The sequence below is a fragment of the Neovison vison genome, chromosome 4 (assembly GCF_020171115.1).
Source record: "Neovison vison isolate M4711 chromosome 4, ASM_NN_V1, whole genome shotgun sequence".
Taxonomy (NCBI): domain Eukaryota; kingdom Metazoa; phylum Chordata; class Mammalia; order Carnivora; family Mustelidae; genus Neogale; species Neogale vison.
Genome location: NC_058094.1, coordinates 26014628 through 26033415, shown reverse-complemented (window position 1 = coordinate 26033415; position 18788 = coordinate 26014628). Strand labels below are relative to the sequence as shown.

Below are 18788 nucleotides of genomic sequence, written 5' to 3'. Positions count from 1 at the left end.
CTAATAGATGAAAAAGATAAACTATTTCAGAGGATTCAAAAACCCTGACTGTCTACAGCTGTATTACTAGTGAAAGGGATAAATCAGATTTGAAAACAGTTCCATTCAGTTTCATCCAGCTTCAAATCTCAAAATTTTTGCCATGAGTCATATACGTGATTTGGACATTTAGAACACCACGATTGCTTTTAAAATGATCAAACATAGGGCACCTATGTGGCTCAGTCAGTTAAGTGTCTGCCTTTGGCTCTGGTCATGATCCCAGGGTCCTGGGATGGAGTACCACATCAGGCTCCCTGATGAGCAAAAAGCTTGCCTCTACCCTCTCCCTCTGCCACTTTTGCTCATTCTCTCTTTCTCTCTCTCTCTCTCTCTCTTGCTCACTCTCAAAAATAAATAAATAAAATCTTTTAAAAATACGAATAATCAAACAGGTGCACCTGGGTGGCTCAGTGGGTTAAAGCCTCTGCCTTCGGCTCAGGTCATTATCCCAGGGTCCTGGGATCAAGCCCTACGTCGGGCTCTCTGCTCAGCGGGAAGCCTGCTTCTCCTCTTCTCTGTCTCTCTGCCTGCCTCTCTGCCTACTTGTGATCTCTGTCTGTTAAATAAATAAATAAAATCTTTAAAAAAATTATCAAACATAAAGAAAACCTTGAACAATGGTATATGAAGAAAATTATAGATTAAGCATCTTGGTTCATTGAAGTTTACACCAACTAGGAAAGCTGTGTGCCAATGGTTCATGCCAGCAATAGACTTCCAAAATGAGTTATTTTTTTTTTTAAGATTTTATTTATTTACTTGAGAGAGAGAAGGGGATCCCAAACAGGGGAAGTGGCAGGGGGGAGGGAGAAGCAGGCTCCCCATTGATCAGGGAGCCCTACACAGGGTTGATCCCAGAACCCCAAGATCATGACCTGAGCAAAAGACAGACACAACCAACTGAGCCACCCAGGTGCTCCCTCAAAAGAGTTCTGATCTAGGAATCTATAGAAGCAAAACACAATTTTTCAAACTATGTTAAAACCCATTATAACATGCATCATGAAATCCATTTATTGAGGCATGACCAAGATTTTAAAAACAAATAGATCACAATAGATTAGAATAAAAAACAGAGAAGTGTATTCACGTATTAAGGGAAAATGTTATTTTGTGGCACTGTGTGTGTGTGTATGTTAAGTCAACTGGACCACAATGTAAAAGTATAATTCTATCAATGGGTCACAGGTAAAATGCTTGAAAGCCAATTTCTTTAAGGATATCATAAAATAGAGGTAAACCAACAGATCAAAAATTTATGTCCTCAGTCAGCTACTTGATAAAAATAGCAAAGAAGTGAAAGTAATTATGTCTTCCTTAGAAAATTGGATTTTTTTTTTTTTAGGAGAAAAAGAAGAGATAAAGGTTTGGCAGATTGGGTAAGATAAACAAGGAGAAATGTAACGACCTCTGTGAAACCTCAGGTGTCTCAGTAAGTGAGAATGAATTAAACTTAGCAAAGCCGAGATCTTATAGAACAGAAGATAATTACCACACTTTGATGACAATTATAGGTAATTATCATGACACAAAAAGATTTCTATCTCAATGTAAGACTGATACAATGTGTTTGTTCCATACTATAATGAATTTACTTCCTGTTTATCTTGGTAGAAGATACTTATACCTTCCTGTGAGATGTATCATTGTGAATAACACAGCTCTGACCTTTGCTGGCTATGTGGTCTTAAACAAGTTATTCAGCCTCTGTGTTAAGTGCAGACAGTAAAAGTACCTATTTCACAGCAGGAGTCTTATGAGGATTAAATAATTAATAAAAAGTGCTATCAATAGTATCTGGCATATTGCTAAGTGTTCAATAAATGTAACTTGGTTTTTCAAGTACTTCATGATTTTTTTAAAAAATTTTCTCAACAACCCATAATTTGCACAGAGAGGATACATGACAAATAAATGTTTGGTGAATTGAACTAACGACACAAGTTGGGTGAGTAAAATTATTTCCTTTATGTAGTTGAAAGTTTAGATACAGTGATTTTTCCCAAGTTTACTCAGATGTTTTGGGACAGCATAAGCTTCTGATCTAATTCTTCTGATTCATAAATCAGGACTTTTCTATGAGGTAAGTGTCACTGACCCCTGAATTGATTTTTAAAACCATATTGCTGTCATCGAGATTAGGTTTTATGAACATAAAACCTAAAACATTCTGGCAGGTAGAACATACTTTATCTAATAACAATGAGTTAATGTGTTTTAAGTCCTTACTATATTTAGCCCTCTGTACTTATTACCTCATTTATTTCTCACAGCTCACTATGAAATGCATATTCTTAGTATCCACATTTTTATAGATAGAGAAACAGAATTACAGGGAGGTTAAATAACTTGATCAAAGGTGACAGTAAATTCTAAATCAGTATTTGAACTACAATCTAAACTAGTTTTATGTGCTCTACTATGAAACTTGCCTTAATTTAACCTAGGAAAGATATCATACAATCTGAGAGGAATTTTGATTCTGCCTGGTTAGGTCCTTCTTACAAGGAGAAGAAGGAGAGAGAGAAGACAAGAAAACTTGCTAAGTTTTCAGCTGTTCTAACACTCATGCAGCATAATAATTTTATTCAAAGTATTGTGGGATATGCATGTTTAGATGTATTCCTCATTTCTAGTGAAACAGAAAGACAATCTAACCTTTTAAAATATCCACATATGTGGATCCTCCATTAGTACAGACCACATTAAAACCAACTTCTTATAATAAGGAATAGCTGTATGACCTATGGTAATAGAGAAACAAGGAAACAAAAGTAAGCTATATACTAAAACATGATGCATCTGAATAATAGGTCAAGAAGAAAAAATATGAAGTGAAAAGGCATGTTTCATGGCTTCTTTAAAAAAAGTCAAAACCAGAAAAAGAAATATGTACTTATAACCTTCAAAAATATATCTCAGAAAACATTAATTTATGATTTGAATATGTTGTTATTTATATTAATAACTGGGGGTAGAACTGTTTTGTTTAAAATTTATTTTTTCTAAAATTCTTATATAGGTTTACGTTTAGAGAATAAGTAGAAAATACTGCAGAAATCAAACTTCAGTTATGAACTGCTTTTACTACATTTTCCTCATGATCTCTTTGCCTTTGTCTTTATGATTATGCTTTTCTACCACAGCTGGTTTTCCCTTACCTTATTTGTATTCACTGCTGTGATGACCCAGACGCACTGTGCATTGCTGTCATACTGGAATGGGAAGTTGGGAGACGTAAAGGTGCCACTTGGTCCTTGAAGATTAGAGCCACACGTCTTCACTAAAAGAGAAATTGCATTTTTAAAAGGAGTCTATCCTGCATGCAAAATTTTAGCAATAAAGTATTTTGCAAACAGACTTTGAATTCAAGATTGTACAATTATAACCACAGTGAAATGTATACTAGGGCTTTATGCCCCTTATCAAAGTGAGGGTCTTTTTTATACCCTAAAGTTCACAAACTCAGTATTTTCAACATTAATTGAAAATTAATTATGAATAACAGTGTGAGGCATTATAACTTATCTTAATTAGAGAGAGGTCTAGTTATGTAATACTGTGTTAACAAAAATCCACAAAGAGTAAGAAACAAAGCCATGGGTTAAGCAATCCAGATAGTATTTTATTTTTTAAATTATCTATCTATCTATCTATCTATCTATCTATCAGAGAGAGAGAGAAAAAACGCACACAGCAGAAGGAGCAGCAGGCAGAGGGAGAAGCAGGCTCCCTGCTGAGCAAGGAGCCTGATGTGGGACTCAATAGCAGAACCCTGGGATCATGACCTGAACCAAAGGCAGATAGCTTAATGACTGAGCCACCCAGGCACCCCTCCCATTCACTTTTGAATGTATTACAGCTGACTTCTCTCATTTGGGTATTGAATTGCTTTCTCAGTGCCAGAAATGAACTCCTAATTGCTAAATCTAATATCTCTTCATTTTTTCCACATACTTGATCTCTTAGCAGTAATGGAAAGTATCGATAGGCTTTACTTGAAATTATCTTGCCTTCCCTTACACAGTCCTGAACTCCCTTGATTTTTACCTAATTGTTTTAAATCATTATGCTCCATACCCTGTATTCTTGTTCTATTTTTTTTTCCTTTGCATTTGAACCTTAGATAGCAGAATTATAAATTGATTACATGGACTATTTTTCTTTGTTCAGTGTTCTCTCTGAATAGTTAATCTAATTCACTACTTCGACTACAACAATCATTTTTTCTTTTTAAAAGATTTTATTTATTTATTTGACAGAGAGAGATTACAAGTAGACAGAGAGGCAGGTAGAGAGAAAGAGGGAAGTAGGCTCCCCGCCGAGCAGAGAGCCCGATGCGGGACTCGATTCCAGGACCCTGAGATCATGACCTGAGCCGAAGGCAGCGGCTTAACCCACTGAGCCACCCAGGCGTCCCTACAGCAATCATTTTTGTGCTGATAACTTTCAAATGTATATTACCATTTTTTCTATCTCCTATTTCTAGAGTAAATGTTTCTCTGCTTGCTAGACATTCTATAAAATGTTTTAATGGAGCTTTTAAATAAACTTCTCTTAATTCATCCATCCATTTCCCTCCGATACAGACATAAACACTCCTCAAGACCTGTGGATATCTCATCTAAAACATTCCATTTTCCTTCTTTTCTTTTCTTGCCAGTACCCAGTACTTCATCACCATCTTTTCTTGAACTAGAAATAGCTGCTTAACTCCTTCCTTCTACTGATATTTCTCCATGTCCTATCCATCTTTGTGTTATTATATTTATCTTTCTAAAAGACAGACTTGACTATTTTACTTCATTAAAAAGCTTGATCTCAAAAAAAAAAAAAAAAAAAGCTTGATCTCTGATTCCTCTAGAATAAATTCCAAACTGTGAGGACCTAGATTTCTTTTCTAGTACATTTTATACAGTAGACATTCAACTTCTGCCAGAAAAAAAAAAATTCTTATTCTTCTTTGAATGTATTACACCCTTTATCATTTCCACTTATTTCTATGATGTTTTCCCAGTCAAAAATGTTATTACTTCTTATATCCCCTGCAGAAATTCTATTCATTTAAACAAAGCCAAGCTGATGTGTCACTTCTTTTTGTAAGAAGTATTCCTAATTCCTCCACTCAGGGCTCTGTAATAGATTGTAGTCGTCACAGAACATTTATTTGAACAACAGATGTATAAAGGTGGTCAAGTGCTAGCGATCTGATAGAAAGTACAGTTATAAACATTTTAAGAACTTCACAGCAATAACAAATTTATAGCAATAACAAATTTGCAGCAATTCAGTGATTGCTTTGAAGTTAATTGAATTAGCTTCCTGATAGGACATACTGCTTCTTTGAGTGAGACACTACTTGGCAATTCTATGGCAAGCTTTGTTTTACAAGATGTATACACACTTATAATCTTCTGTGGACAAGACCTTGTTTTTCACCTCTGTTAACTCTTGGTGCAGTGGCTTTCAAAATGCAGGGATGTTTACTACTGGAACAGACATCCAAGTTCTTTTTCATAGCTCTTACATGGAGTAGCAAGTAAGTGATCCCTACATGGTGACGAAGAATCTTTGTAAATGTGTGTTAGACTAAGAAGTTGTCTTTTTGAAAATAAAGAAAAAAAAAACACTCATAAATGACAAGTAAAAATCACTCATAAGTAAGTTGGATTTATAAAATACTATGGGGGTAATAGATCAAAAAATCCTATGGAAGTAGATAACAGATCAGGAAAAGCTATTCTTAGAAAGTGACATAGAAAAATACTTGTTTTCTTTCTAAGTTTTGTTTTCCTCCTTCGGTAATTTAGGAGACTTTCTCCCATGGCTCTTGTAGAAATCTTATAAAGAACAAATTCATTCTGATCAGATCAAGCTACAAAATAACAAGCTGCCCATTTCCCCAGTAGCACTTCATAAGACATTATCTTTTTTTTTTTTAATTAGCATGTGACTATTATTAGAGATGGTTGAAATGAAATATTTTTAGGGACATTTGAGAGAAAAAAAAAATCATCCCATGCTGGCAAATGTAAAATATAAAACAATGCACTGATGAAAAATTGAGAAAATAAAGTGGCTCACGAAATTAGTTTCTAAGAAGTTATAGGAGTTCTAGTTTGAGCTATATTAACTTCAAATACTTGCAAAGTTGTGAAAAATAGTTTTTACATTAAAATAAAATACTTTCAATGAAGGAATTAATAATCTAGGGAGGGAAAAATGCCCAGAAAATGAAACGAGCTTGGGAATTAATTTTCTACTGACATAATAAAAGATTTGCTGTAACAAAATGGATGAAACATGGTAGAAATCTATTATCACAGTGGACAAAGGAAAATAAGACAAGTGAGAGGAACACCACCAGAATAGCATTTATTCTCTTAATGGGCATAAGTAGGAATTGTGGAGTTTTCACATAGAAAATAGAACTCCACTAAATAAGTACAGATTTCTAGGTTGAGTGTCAGAATTTTAGTCTTTCTGCACAATATCTGACATATGTTTAGAAGGATTCTGTTCAGCTACATTTTATCTTTCTCTTGCACTTTCTTTCTGGGAAGGAAATTCCTAATAGTTTAGAAAAACAGGTACAGAGATGTTTTTATTATGAAGGGAATTCCTACATGGAAGTTTAATTTGTAACAATCTAACAAACATGTGGAATTTAAGTAGTGACCTGCAAAATGGTTATAACCCTTTTAATACACCAGAATTTATTTTGTTTTTAATTTTACTTTGTTTAATACATACATATCTACCTAGAAAAACATGCTGATTTACCTAAACATGAAAAACCAATTATTGTTAAGCTTAAGATAAACATCTATAGAAACCACTCTCTGAATCAATTTTAATTCTCCGATTGTGGACTCTTGGTCATGAAACACCTCCCTCTTGCCCCCTTAACCCTACCACCTCCCTCCCCACATCTGAAGGTGAAAGATAAAACCTATTTAAATCTGTGTGTGGAACTATCAATAAGTAGTTCTATTTAATAATACTTCATTGGACATCCCAGTCCCTATGTCTTCATGAGAAGCTGATAAAGTGTCAGAAGTGGAGTAACAATTAGGACTAATCTTCCAATATATCTGAGCATTATCTGCATAAGAATGGCAAGTTTCATCCATGTCTTCACTGAAAGGAAGCATATAAATGTGGAATAATAATGAAATGAACCCAAAGCAGAAAACTGGAAAACAGAGGAGATGCCATGAAAGGGACAGAATGAAAATCAGCAAAAGGCAGACTGTACAGGATCAGATAAATCTGATTAAAACCCAGCAAATGCAATTCCTTTTAAAAGTGAGAAATATAATGGACTTATTTTTCAAGTCAAAAATAAAGTACGGAGATTCTTTATTTTTCTTTTTTCTAGTTCTTGTTCATAATTTAACCTAGTCATGAAGGTTAAGTTTTTATACAATCCTGCTTCTTCCTGCTCTTTGTCTCACGGAGTCACCCTATTTGTATTAGGATGAGAGGACATAAGGCATTGAATCAGTAATAGAAATGACTGTATGAATTTATGATTCAGTTTGCTTTTTGAGAAAAATAAAAGAAGATCCAACTTAATCTAAGGTTGCCAATAAGAAACAGATCAGTTAGGCGGTAGGCAGAATGAGATTAATTATTATGCCTAATATATCTAGAAACCATAGTGTTTTTAAGATCATTCATGAGGGAAGAGTTGGTGGAATGAAGAAAAGAAAGAAAGAAAAAGAGGGTAGATAGTAAAGAAGATGGGGGGGGGGAATTTAAGCAACTGCTTTGACAAAGGGTTTAATAGGTAAGAGTATGTACTATTTGGCTTCAAACTGTTGCTCTACCTTTTATAGACTGACTGCAGCCTTTCCCAAATTATCTAGAAGATTCACTGAGCAGGTTGTTACTTGTACATTTAAAAACTGGTTTTTTGTTTCTTTAGAGGAAACTAGGTCAGTGTCCACTCGAATTTATGTAAAACTGACATAATCCAGAAAATCAGAAAGCAGAAATTTAAAGCCAGAATTAACTAATAGACGTTAAGTTTCTACCTACTGGCCCCAAAAAATCACTGACATCTTTTAGAAGGCTTTGTACTTCCCAGAATTTAAAATCAGGGATAAGACTATCTGATGTACATCAAACAAGGCAGGAAACATTAGGAGTCAATTTGTAATTTCAAAATGCATCATGCTCTAAGCTACTTACATAGCTTTTCATATGTGGTTTCCTTCATCTGGAATATTCTTTTTTAGCTCTTAACCTGCTAGCTAAAATTCATTTTTCCAAAGCCTTACTTGTATTAGAGCATTCTTACTCTATTTTAATTATTTAAATACTGCATTCCTTTATATTATATCTTGTAACTCCTAGGGACAAAAAAAAAAATTGACTTAGTGTATAAAACATAATAAATGCTCAGTAAAGTTTTTTATTCAAAAATAATTGAAGTGAAATACACTTAAAGATAATAAAAAAGACCAAAGTTTACAATTTAAATGTTCTAATTAAAATGTGAGAAAAAGAGGTAATTCACAAAGAAACATCTCAAGATAATTTGGAAATCACTTGAAATTCTAGATAATTTTCCTCCTTGTTAAAAGGTCGAATGATAAATGATGATAGGTTTTTGTAATTTTTCAAGGAGACATTTATCCAACACCAAACATTGATTTAGAAAGTTCAAGGCAAAAAATGAATAAGATGGGATCATTTATTTAAGAGACTTAAGTCTTAAAAACACAAATAGGTCATTTTAAAAATGAGTTACGTAAAGGTAAGCAGGTGTTAATGGGAACACAGAAGCTGCACATTTTTGCAGCTTAGGAAATTAGAGAAGTCATCCTTGAGATGATGTCAAAGTTGAATTTTGAAAAGTTAGGACACATGGACTCCGAGTAGAAACCAGGAAGGTCTTCTAAGCAGATGCACTAGCTAGCATATTGTATGTAAGAAAATTAAATCCCAGAACATCTAAGATTGTTCGGAGCTGAGGAGATTCTTTAGGTAGAACTCGAGAGGTAAATAAACAGCTCTTCAAGGAAAGCCATACAGGATAGGCCAAGGAAGTTGTTGGATTTGAGGTGTTGTTGTTGTTGCTTTCAAAAACTATTGAAGGGCACTTGACTTAACTGTGTCTGTAATTAAGTTGAGCAGTCCAGATGTCATATGAGGCACGGATTTAAAAAACTAAAAACTAGAGGACCGGGGATAAGAATGAAAAAGTCAAGTCCTTTTTTTACCCTTTATACTTATTTTTTTAAAAATATAATTCTATTTAGTTTTAAATGCAAGGGCATAGCATATTTAGTCACTTAGTTATTTACTCAATCATTCACTAATTATTTAAAAAAAAAAAAAAAACAGATGTACCCAAAAGTATGAGAATTAGTGAACACACAGTTGTGGACTAGCCCTGCCTTCATACACCTCACATTCTGGGGAGAAAGACAGACGTGAAACAGCACATTACAAGATTATATAATCATTAAAAAGGCTACGAGGAAAGTCCAGACATTCCTAAAAGGACAGCCATCCGTCCTTTTGTTGTGCTTTGCAGATATTACATTTTTTACAAATGAGGCTTCAGGGCAACCCTGCATCTAGCAAGTCTGTCAGTGTCATTTTTTCCAATAGCATTTGCTCATTTCATGTCTCCGTGCCACATTTTGGTAATTCTCATAATATTTCAAACTGTTTCATTATTATTATATTTGAACTGCTTTTGACTTGCTGCAATCTCATGATAAAACTTGAACGAATGAGAAGCTGGTTCTTAAGATGAGCCAAGAAAGTGTTTTTTTGAGATGGAATCTACTCCTGGTAAAGACTCTATAAAGATTGTTGAAATGACAACAAACGATTTAAAATATTACATCAATTTCTTTGGTCACAGGGCAGGGTCTGAGAGGACTGACTTCAACTTAGAAAGCTCTATTGTGAGTAAAATTCTATCAAACAGCATCTCATGATACAGAGAAGTGTAGCAAAAAAGAGTGAGTTGATGTGGCAAAATTCACTGTTGCTTTCTTTTTTTTTTTTTTTTATAAGAAATTGCCACAGCCACCACAGCCTTCATCAACCACCCCCCGTATCAGCCAGCGGCCATCAACATCAAAGACCCTCCACCAGCAAAATGACTACAACTTCCTGAAAGCTCACATGATGGACAGCATTATTTTTAGCAATAAAGTTTTTTTTTCTATACATAATGCTATCATATACTTAACTAGACTACAGTATAGTAGAAATATAACTTTTATATGCACTGAGAAACCAAAGCACTCATTTGAGTCACTTCATTGTGATATTTGCTTTATTTTTGGTGGTCTGGAGCCAAACCCACAATATCTCCAAGGTATGCCTCTGTGTGTGTGTGTGTGTGTGTGTGTGCACACGTGCGCACACGTGCGCACGCGTGCTTATGTGTATGCACATGTATGTGTATGTATGCATGTGTATATGTGTGTATATGTATTTGCAGGTACATGTATGTGTGTGTGTGTTTGTATGATTTGCTTTAATCTGAGGAGTCAACTCATAAAGCACTAGTCCTCAAAAAATTAGAGGCCATCAGTACAATATAATTTAGGGCACGGGAAAGAGGGACAACACATGTCAGAAAATGATTATATGGAATATGGAATTTTTAAAAAAAGAAAAAAGATGTATATTGTTCAAGTGTATCCAACAACCAAATTAATTATTAATATTTTTCTTTGAATTCTTTAAATACACTTGCATGAATTATTTGAAACCATTGTGATTAGATTTTACATCATGCTGTTGCTGCTTAGCAATTTTTTAAGTATCTAAAAACAGTTTGGTTTTAGGTAGATGTATTATCTTCTCTCCATTTTCTTTCTTTTTTTTTTTTTTTTTTTTCCTAGCAATAGGTTTAACATGTCCTGGATGATATGAAGGCCACATAACAGACAACCATTTCTCTAAATAATGGGGTTTCATTAGAAGTTCTTCCCTAACAATGACCGGGCATATGCCTCTGACGTGGCATCCAAGATCTTTACAAAGGGAACTATAGAAAAGTAAAAAAGACTGGAAGACCACATCTAAGAACTGGGTCAGTGAATTCTAGGAGATGAAAAACACTGGTATAAAAGCATCTATTTCTCTATACAAAAAGATATTTTAAAATTATCATTCATGATTTCAAGGAACAAAATATAAGGTTCTAAGATTGTCAACCACCAAGATCACTTTTGAGTTTATACTACTCAAGGATAGCATCATTACGTAAATCTAAGACAATGTTCTGAAAAAAAATTTCTACTATTTGGGAAGTAGAAAGGTCTTGGTACAAAACTATCATTCAGAGCAAAACAGAACAAAAAGAAGTGATTCCAAATTATCTAAACATTGGATGGAAAAGGAAACTGTATCTATCATTTATCTGCCACAGAAAACAGCTGGGTGAAACAAACATTTTTAGTCTCATAAACAGGTTAAAAATGTTTCATAAGTGGAACTCCAGGACACAGTTTCTATATCCTGATATGGTGACAGGTAAATTAGCTAAATTAAATATCTCAAAATTTAGATTAATAAGACATGAAATCCCCATATTTATTTAATATTGAGGATTGGAAAATAAATTCCATAATCAGATGTCACTTGCTCAAAAGCACAGTTGACCCACCTGGTAATTGGGCTGGGAGTGGGAAATAAAAAAATGGGGGTATGAGGCCATCTGGCAAGCATATGCCCAGGATAAAGGAGGAAACCTCTACTCAAAATGTTCAGATATTTCTGAATGTGGGCCAAGTTTTCCAGTTCTAATTTTTCAAAAGCTGAGAATCTGGATGTTTATGCAAAATATTTAATATTTAAAGTGTTAGAAAAATTTTAAGATACAGCAATTTATTATAGGAAAAAGTATAAGCTATTTCTGGACAACAAACCTCTGATTTGCAGTGTTTGGTCCACATACTCGCTTTGATGTAAAATTAAAACACGAGGATTAGTATTTCAATGGAACAAGAAAGTTTAAAAACACAATTGTAAACAGTTATACATAATTGTATTTCAATTACACAATTGCAACAAATTATTTTAGTGCTTCTAATTCACAAGTTGTTGTTTTTTTTAATTTGCTTTCAAAATGAAAAACCCTTAAGTCATTCATTTTATTCTCCTCTTCAATTTAATTTTTTAAGGAAATAAAATCTTTATTTTGGAAAAATTTTAGATTCACAGAAAAGACATAAAGATCATGCACAGAATTCCCATGTACCCTCCACCAGTTTCCCCTAATGTAAACAGGTCACATAACCATGGTGTATCTGTCAAAACTAAGAATGTATCATTGGTACATTTCTCTTAACTAAACTTCAGACTATTTGAATTCCATCAGGTCTTTCATTTGCTTCGGTTTATTTTGTTTTTAGACTAACATCCTCTTTTCCATCCTAGGATCTAATCCAAGATAACACATCACATATGCCTCTTTAGTCTACTCCTTTAATGTCATTTTAAATTAATATTTTATCAGTCACCCACAAATGTGGGGTGTGTGTGTGTGTGTGTGTGCTTAGTATGAAAAGTCGTTACTCCAATGTATTACCAAGCCCAGAGCAGACACAAGGATGACTTTCAAAACTTGAGGCCAGAACTTGAACAGAGTGAGGTTAATATGTAATAACTTATCATGCCACAGGAGCCCTTGGTTGAACCTGTCCTCATCACAGTACAAGCATCTTTCTAGCCAAAATTCTTAAAGATTCCTTTCCAAGGGTATAGTTAGAAATAAACAAAATTGCTACAGGGTAGTTTAACCTGGACATGAGAAAATGATTTAGTGTTCCATAAGTCAGTACAACGCACTGTTCAAGATGCCATGGGATCTCCTTACCAGATCTTTTTAAATAATTGTAGAAACCTTATTCTCTGAGCTATACACAATGGTTGCAAGATGTGAAAGCATCACTCTCGGCTTTGCAAAAGTCACTAGTTTATTTCTATCAATCTACGTGAATGATAAAAAGTAGTGGCCCTCTTATTTTTTGGGGGGTGGTGCCTTTTAGGAAACTAAACACATTGGATATTAACACTTTTTTGTGTTTATGCATAATTCCCAATTATCAGCTTAGGGCGGGGCTGTGCAATCTTTGCACTTTTGACACTTTGGACTAGATATTCTTTGTTTTGCTGTCAGGGGGTTGTCCTGAGCACTGCAGAATATTTAGCAGCATCTCTGTCTCTGTCCACTTAATGCCATTAGCAACCCCCCACCAAAGTTATGACAATCAAAAGTTGTGCCCCAAAATTGCCAAATGCCCACTGCCTCCCTCCCTTTGGGAGTCACTGACATATGGCAGTATCTCCCATTCTACTGAACAGCATTGATTTTTGCTCACGCCTTTTCTTTTCTTTATTCTGTACCAAGAAGTTTTGATGAAAGATATTATAGAAATTAGGCAGAAACTTCAGCTTTCATTTCAGTGGGAAGTTATATTAAAAATTGGTTAATAGAGTGTTTTGACACTCAAGAAATAATAAAAATATTACTATATATATATATATACCATATGCTATAGAAGTATAAAAATATTACTATATAATATAGAAACTATATTATATACCCTTCTTCCCAAGTCCCTATCATTTATCTATCATTTATCTAATCTCCACTAATACTTTAGAATTTAAGTGGGCATTCGGGGGCATTTTCCCCAGTAACCCCAATCCTAATCTACTCCAAGTAGGTGCTTCTTCCCTTTGTTCCCATAGGTTTTATCTTTATTAGCTAATTTATTACAAACATTATTTCACTCTCTTCTGCTGTCATTCTTTTGCCTCAGTATACTGTAAGCCCCTCAGGACAATTATCACATATTATTACTAATTAGTCCCTGACTGGTCCTGCATGTAGTCAGTTAGTGTTTAATGAATTAACGACACCCTTAGAAAATGGAGTCTTGATTGTGACACCAAACTAGGGGGTGTGGTACTTCAAGGAGGAGGATGAGGGTTAGTGGGGGTGATGAAAAGCCTACACTCGTGAAAAAAACTGGGGTACAATATATCTGGAACTAGCTGTATATGTATGCTTTTAGCATTGCTTTTAACATTGACTCTGAGGACTAATGTCAATCATAAAATGAGATATAATGAAATATTTAAGGTAAGGCTCTAAGTCTTGCCACTGGCAAAGTTGCCAAGGACTTGAAATGTATGTTTCCTGCTTGCTAAGACTTCTGATTTCATGTTGTCTTGTGGGTATGAGATTCAAAGCCTCTCTGAGTCCAGACTCTAAGCTCTTAAAAACTGCATAAAAAATTGCTACATAACTACAATTTAAAACAAGAATGTTTTTTTGGTTCATTTTTAAAAATTGTGTTGCTTTCTTTTCAATAGATTTTATAGTCCCCATCCCTATTTAGTTGTAGAGATCGTAGTCAAGAAATGTACTGACATTCTCAATGTTCCTTCTCAATGTAACCATATTATGAAGGAACAAATTTCTTACTTGTAAGCACAGTGATAATATAGATTTCATTATCTACTCAACATTCTAGTTAGAAAGAGTCACATTATGTCTGGCCTGGTAAGTTACCCAGCGGAAAAAAAGGCAGCGATGAATTCTCCCAGCTAGAGAGGACATTTATAGGTGAATAGTTATGGTATTGAAATAGGTGCTCTTTAGAGATTTTTTAAAAATCCAATTTTTAAAAAGATTTTATTTATTTATTTGGCAGAGAGAGAAAGATCACAAGTAGGCAGAGCAGCAGGCAGAGAGAGAGGGGGAAGCAGGCTTTCTGTCGAGCAGAGAGCCTGATGAGGGCTCCATCCCAAGACCCCAAGGCCCCCAGGACCATGACCCAAGCCGAAGGCAGAAGCATCACCCACTGAGACACCCAGCCTCCCTTAAAAAATCCAATCTTTTTAAAAGATTTTTTTTATTTATTTTACAGAGAGAGATCACAAGTAGGCAGAGAGGCAGGCAGAGAGAAGGGGAAGCAGGCTCACTGCTGAGCAGAGAGCCCGATGTAGGGCTTGATCCCAGGTTTCCGAGACCATAACCCAAGGTGAACGCAAAGGCTTAACCCACTGAGCCATCCAGACGCTCCCCAAAATCCAATTTTTAAAAAAAAACACTTATCAAATCCTAAATTATGCCTAAAAAATATAAATATATGCCTAAAAAAAAAAGATGCATCTTCCATATACTCCAAATATCTGGGTTCTGTTTCCTTTTTCCTTCTGATATTGATTCAGAATAAATATTGAAAGTACAAACTTTCAGCTATATAAATTCTGATGATCTAATGTACAGTATGGTGGCTCATTAAAATAATTCAGTTTTGTACACTTCAATGTTGCTAAGAGTAGATCTTAATCATTCTCACCACACACACATGTTAACTATGTGAAACGATGGGTTTGTTAATTATCTTGATCTTGGCATTCATTTCACAGTGTACATGAATATCAAACTATCACATTGTGCACTTTAAGTATATACACTTAATGTTTGTCAATTATTCCATAATAAAGTTGAAAAAAATGGGGAAAAAATATCAACCCAAACAAAGAAGTATTAACTGCAAGCAAATCTTTGACATACATAGGATAGCAATTTAGCTCTGGGACCAAATTGCTTAGTAAAAAGATTTGAGTTTGATAATACATTTGCAAATGTGTAAAATTTAGCCTTTTAATGCCCAGGCAAAATACATAAAATGTCTCTTGCCTTAATTCTGGGAGTAACCAAGAGCACTGGCTGTAACCACACTGTTGTTTGTTTGTTTGTTTTTTCCTAGCTCTTTTCCCACCCTCTCTTCCTAAAGATTAAGAAGCAGACTTTTAAGGTTTAAGGCTGGATCAGATGTTAGCTCAAGGTATACTTCTGTTACCTTGTTTTGCAGAAACTCTAACTTTTGAGCAATTCCTATCCTGGGACAGGCAAACTCTTCAATGTCAGTATACATCTGTGGTGCTGATAACAGCAAACACCAATTAACAATAACCTTACAGAGAAGGTTCACTACACGCCAGGCACTGTATGGGGAGCTTTACCTATTTTGTAACATTTAATCATTGAGAACAAAACAAAACACAATACCCACGAGTTACATATTACTTTTGAGAACTATAGCACAGACAGTGGAGACTGACAGCATAGGTTCAAATCCTGGCTCTACTGTTTACTGTCAATTGGCCTCCACTGACTCCCTGAATCTCTCTATCCTTTTATGGAAATTAAGAAATGATACTATAGTATCTCATAGGTTTGTTGAAAGTACCAAATGAATTGATATACTTAAAGCCTGTCCAGCATATAGTAAGCTCTGTGTATTAGTTATTATTTAAATGTTATGAAGGGTATAACTTAAATTGGAGAATTTAAATGACTCACCCAACTTTATTTGAACTCACGGAAGTTAGATGCCAGAATCTGTTTTTATATAGTATGCTACAGATATTTGTTACATTTTTGCCAATTTTGTTTTATTTCTGAGATAATATTAAAATAGAATACTACTGAGAAAAATTCCAGTTAGACACCATAGCTCTTTATTTGCATACATGAATATATTTTAATATAAATACTATTATATCATTACTTATGCACATGTATAGTATGTCAAATATTTTTTCATGTTTGAAAAAATAATGAATACTGTTTTTCTGAAAATAAATAAATTGGAAAAAAAAAAGGAAAACATGAAAATATTTATTAATATATACACTGTACCAGTACTTACATACACCTTTAAACGTCTGATTCTTGGAGACTAAAGCTTTATAAATATGTAATGCCTAATTCTTTCCACATTTTCTGCACATTATCTTTATGATATATATAGCGTATTAAATAAAATTTTGAAGATGACGTGGCTTGCAAAGAATAAACAGTTGATTACCTAATAAACTGTTCGGTAAAAGTCTTTATGTAGAAAAATAGCCTACATGATCCAAGAACTCAGGATTGTCATGAATTTCCCACAGCATGCAGATGATCACCAAAAAGAAGACGGTAATAAAATCACATTTATTTAGTCCATAAATCAATTCAAACACTTTGTGTTCTACCTGGTAATGAAATCCTGTTAGTCAGTGAAAAATGTGTACATAATGCACTCTTGGGTGGGAAGCTGTGTGACATTTTCACCTTTCTAGTAAGCCATAATAAATTATTTCAGCGGCTGGTATTTTTCCCCGTGTGCATATATAACCACTGAACTGGGAAACGTTGTGCGCATGTGCGCATCCACACACCATGAACATAAAACTGAAATCACCCAGCCAAATCAGACTTAAACATACTCTAAATATTGTTAAGAAACTGACTTCAGTGTCTACTCCCTAGAAATGTATCAGTGATTTTAACCATTTCTGAAGATCAGCACAAATATTGCCTATTATATGGGTTAGGGAAATGATATGAGTTCCTTTTGGGATTATGGCCATACATAGAACCAGGAAAGAATGTAATGTCTGTTATCCTTGAGTTTCCTTTAGGATCATTCTCTGGGAATATAAATTTCTGAATACTCCTCAAGCATGGGTCTTTTAATTCTATGACCTCAAACCAAAGTTCAGGTAAGGATTGACTGGAACCATCTGATACGGACTGAAAAGCCAAAGAGAGGAAATGAAATCACATCTTAGACTATGTTACCTAGAAACTATGCCTGAGACAAGAATTCCTTTGAGAGAGGTTTAATGGGCCATATGATCCAAGGGACCAGAAATGAGGAATAAATGGGAGTGAAGGAGTCTTGGAATGTAAAAAAGACAACACAAGGATGTGTCATCCCACTGGGTACTGCCAAGGATAACTGGTATTAAACCCTATAGAATCTTCTGGTGGAACCTGTCAAATGCTTCTCAGAATAGAAGAAGAAACTGCAGGAAGACAAAACAAACAAACAAAAAAGACACTTTTACTTATTTGATCCTATCTCCTTGTAGTTCAGGAGTTGATTCATAAAGCATTAGCTCCTCTATCATTTCTGGTTCACAAACTTCCTGTCTCAGGTGTCAAAGAGGCTACAGGTAAGGGAGTAAGAGGCAGAAGGAGAGGCCCAATCCAGTGCACCTGCACCAAAATTAACTGGTGACCACAGCAGTGACCGGAATTTGAGATGAAGATTTACAGAATGTACAAGAGGTTTGGGGCACATTGCCTCCCTCATTAAAAATCCTACTATTAAGACAATCAATTAACAAAAATTAATTCCACTGAAAAATTTTAGAAAGTTAAATCATTTAGGAAATGGATTGTTTTAAAACTGAAAGCGAATCTCTAGTTTGCAATATTGTATTCACTAATGGGAAAAGGGAAGGTTAAATGCACTCTGGGTTTCTCTCCAAAACTTTCCCCTCACTGCCCCTACATTTTTCACATTTCCCTTCTAATTCTTATAATTGAAATGCCAGGAAAATCCCCTGCTCTATTTCTGTCCCAAATAATAGATTTAGAGAGCAATGAGATACCATCATTACCCTGATGATATTCAGCTGTGCCATTCATTTCCTCTGGACTCAGATGGCGCGGAGCCTCTAAGCTCCCTTCAGCAGCCAAGTCCGGAGGAGAGATGAGCTGGCATACTTCCAAATCATTAAAGACAGAGCGATCTGGCTGGTATGCTTGAGAAACACCAAGGGATTTGAAAAGAGGAAGTTTGGGCTTTCTCAAATAAGGTGACTCACGCAAACCTGCCTGGTGTCAGTCTATTTCTAGATCTCAATCTGCTCAAGCATTTCCAGGCAGCACCTATGGAAATGAGTGTCTT

The 18788-nt window shown here is 34.8% G+C and overlaps 1 protein-coding gene across 1 annotated transcript in view; it reads right to left on the bottom strand.

Annotated features, from left to right (window-relative positions):
* Positions 1-18788, bottom strand: part of CSMD3 (CUB and Sushi multiple domains 3) — a 1253935-nt gene that overhangs the window by 633638 nt on the left and 601509 nt on the right. Inside the window, exon 11 of the mRNA XM_044245069.1 lies at positions 3204-3325. Coding sequence (XP_044101004.1) covers positions 3204-3325 — 122 coding nt within the window. The remainder of the gene's footprint in view (positions 1-3203; positions 3326-18788) is intronic.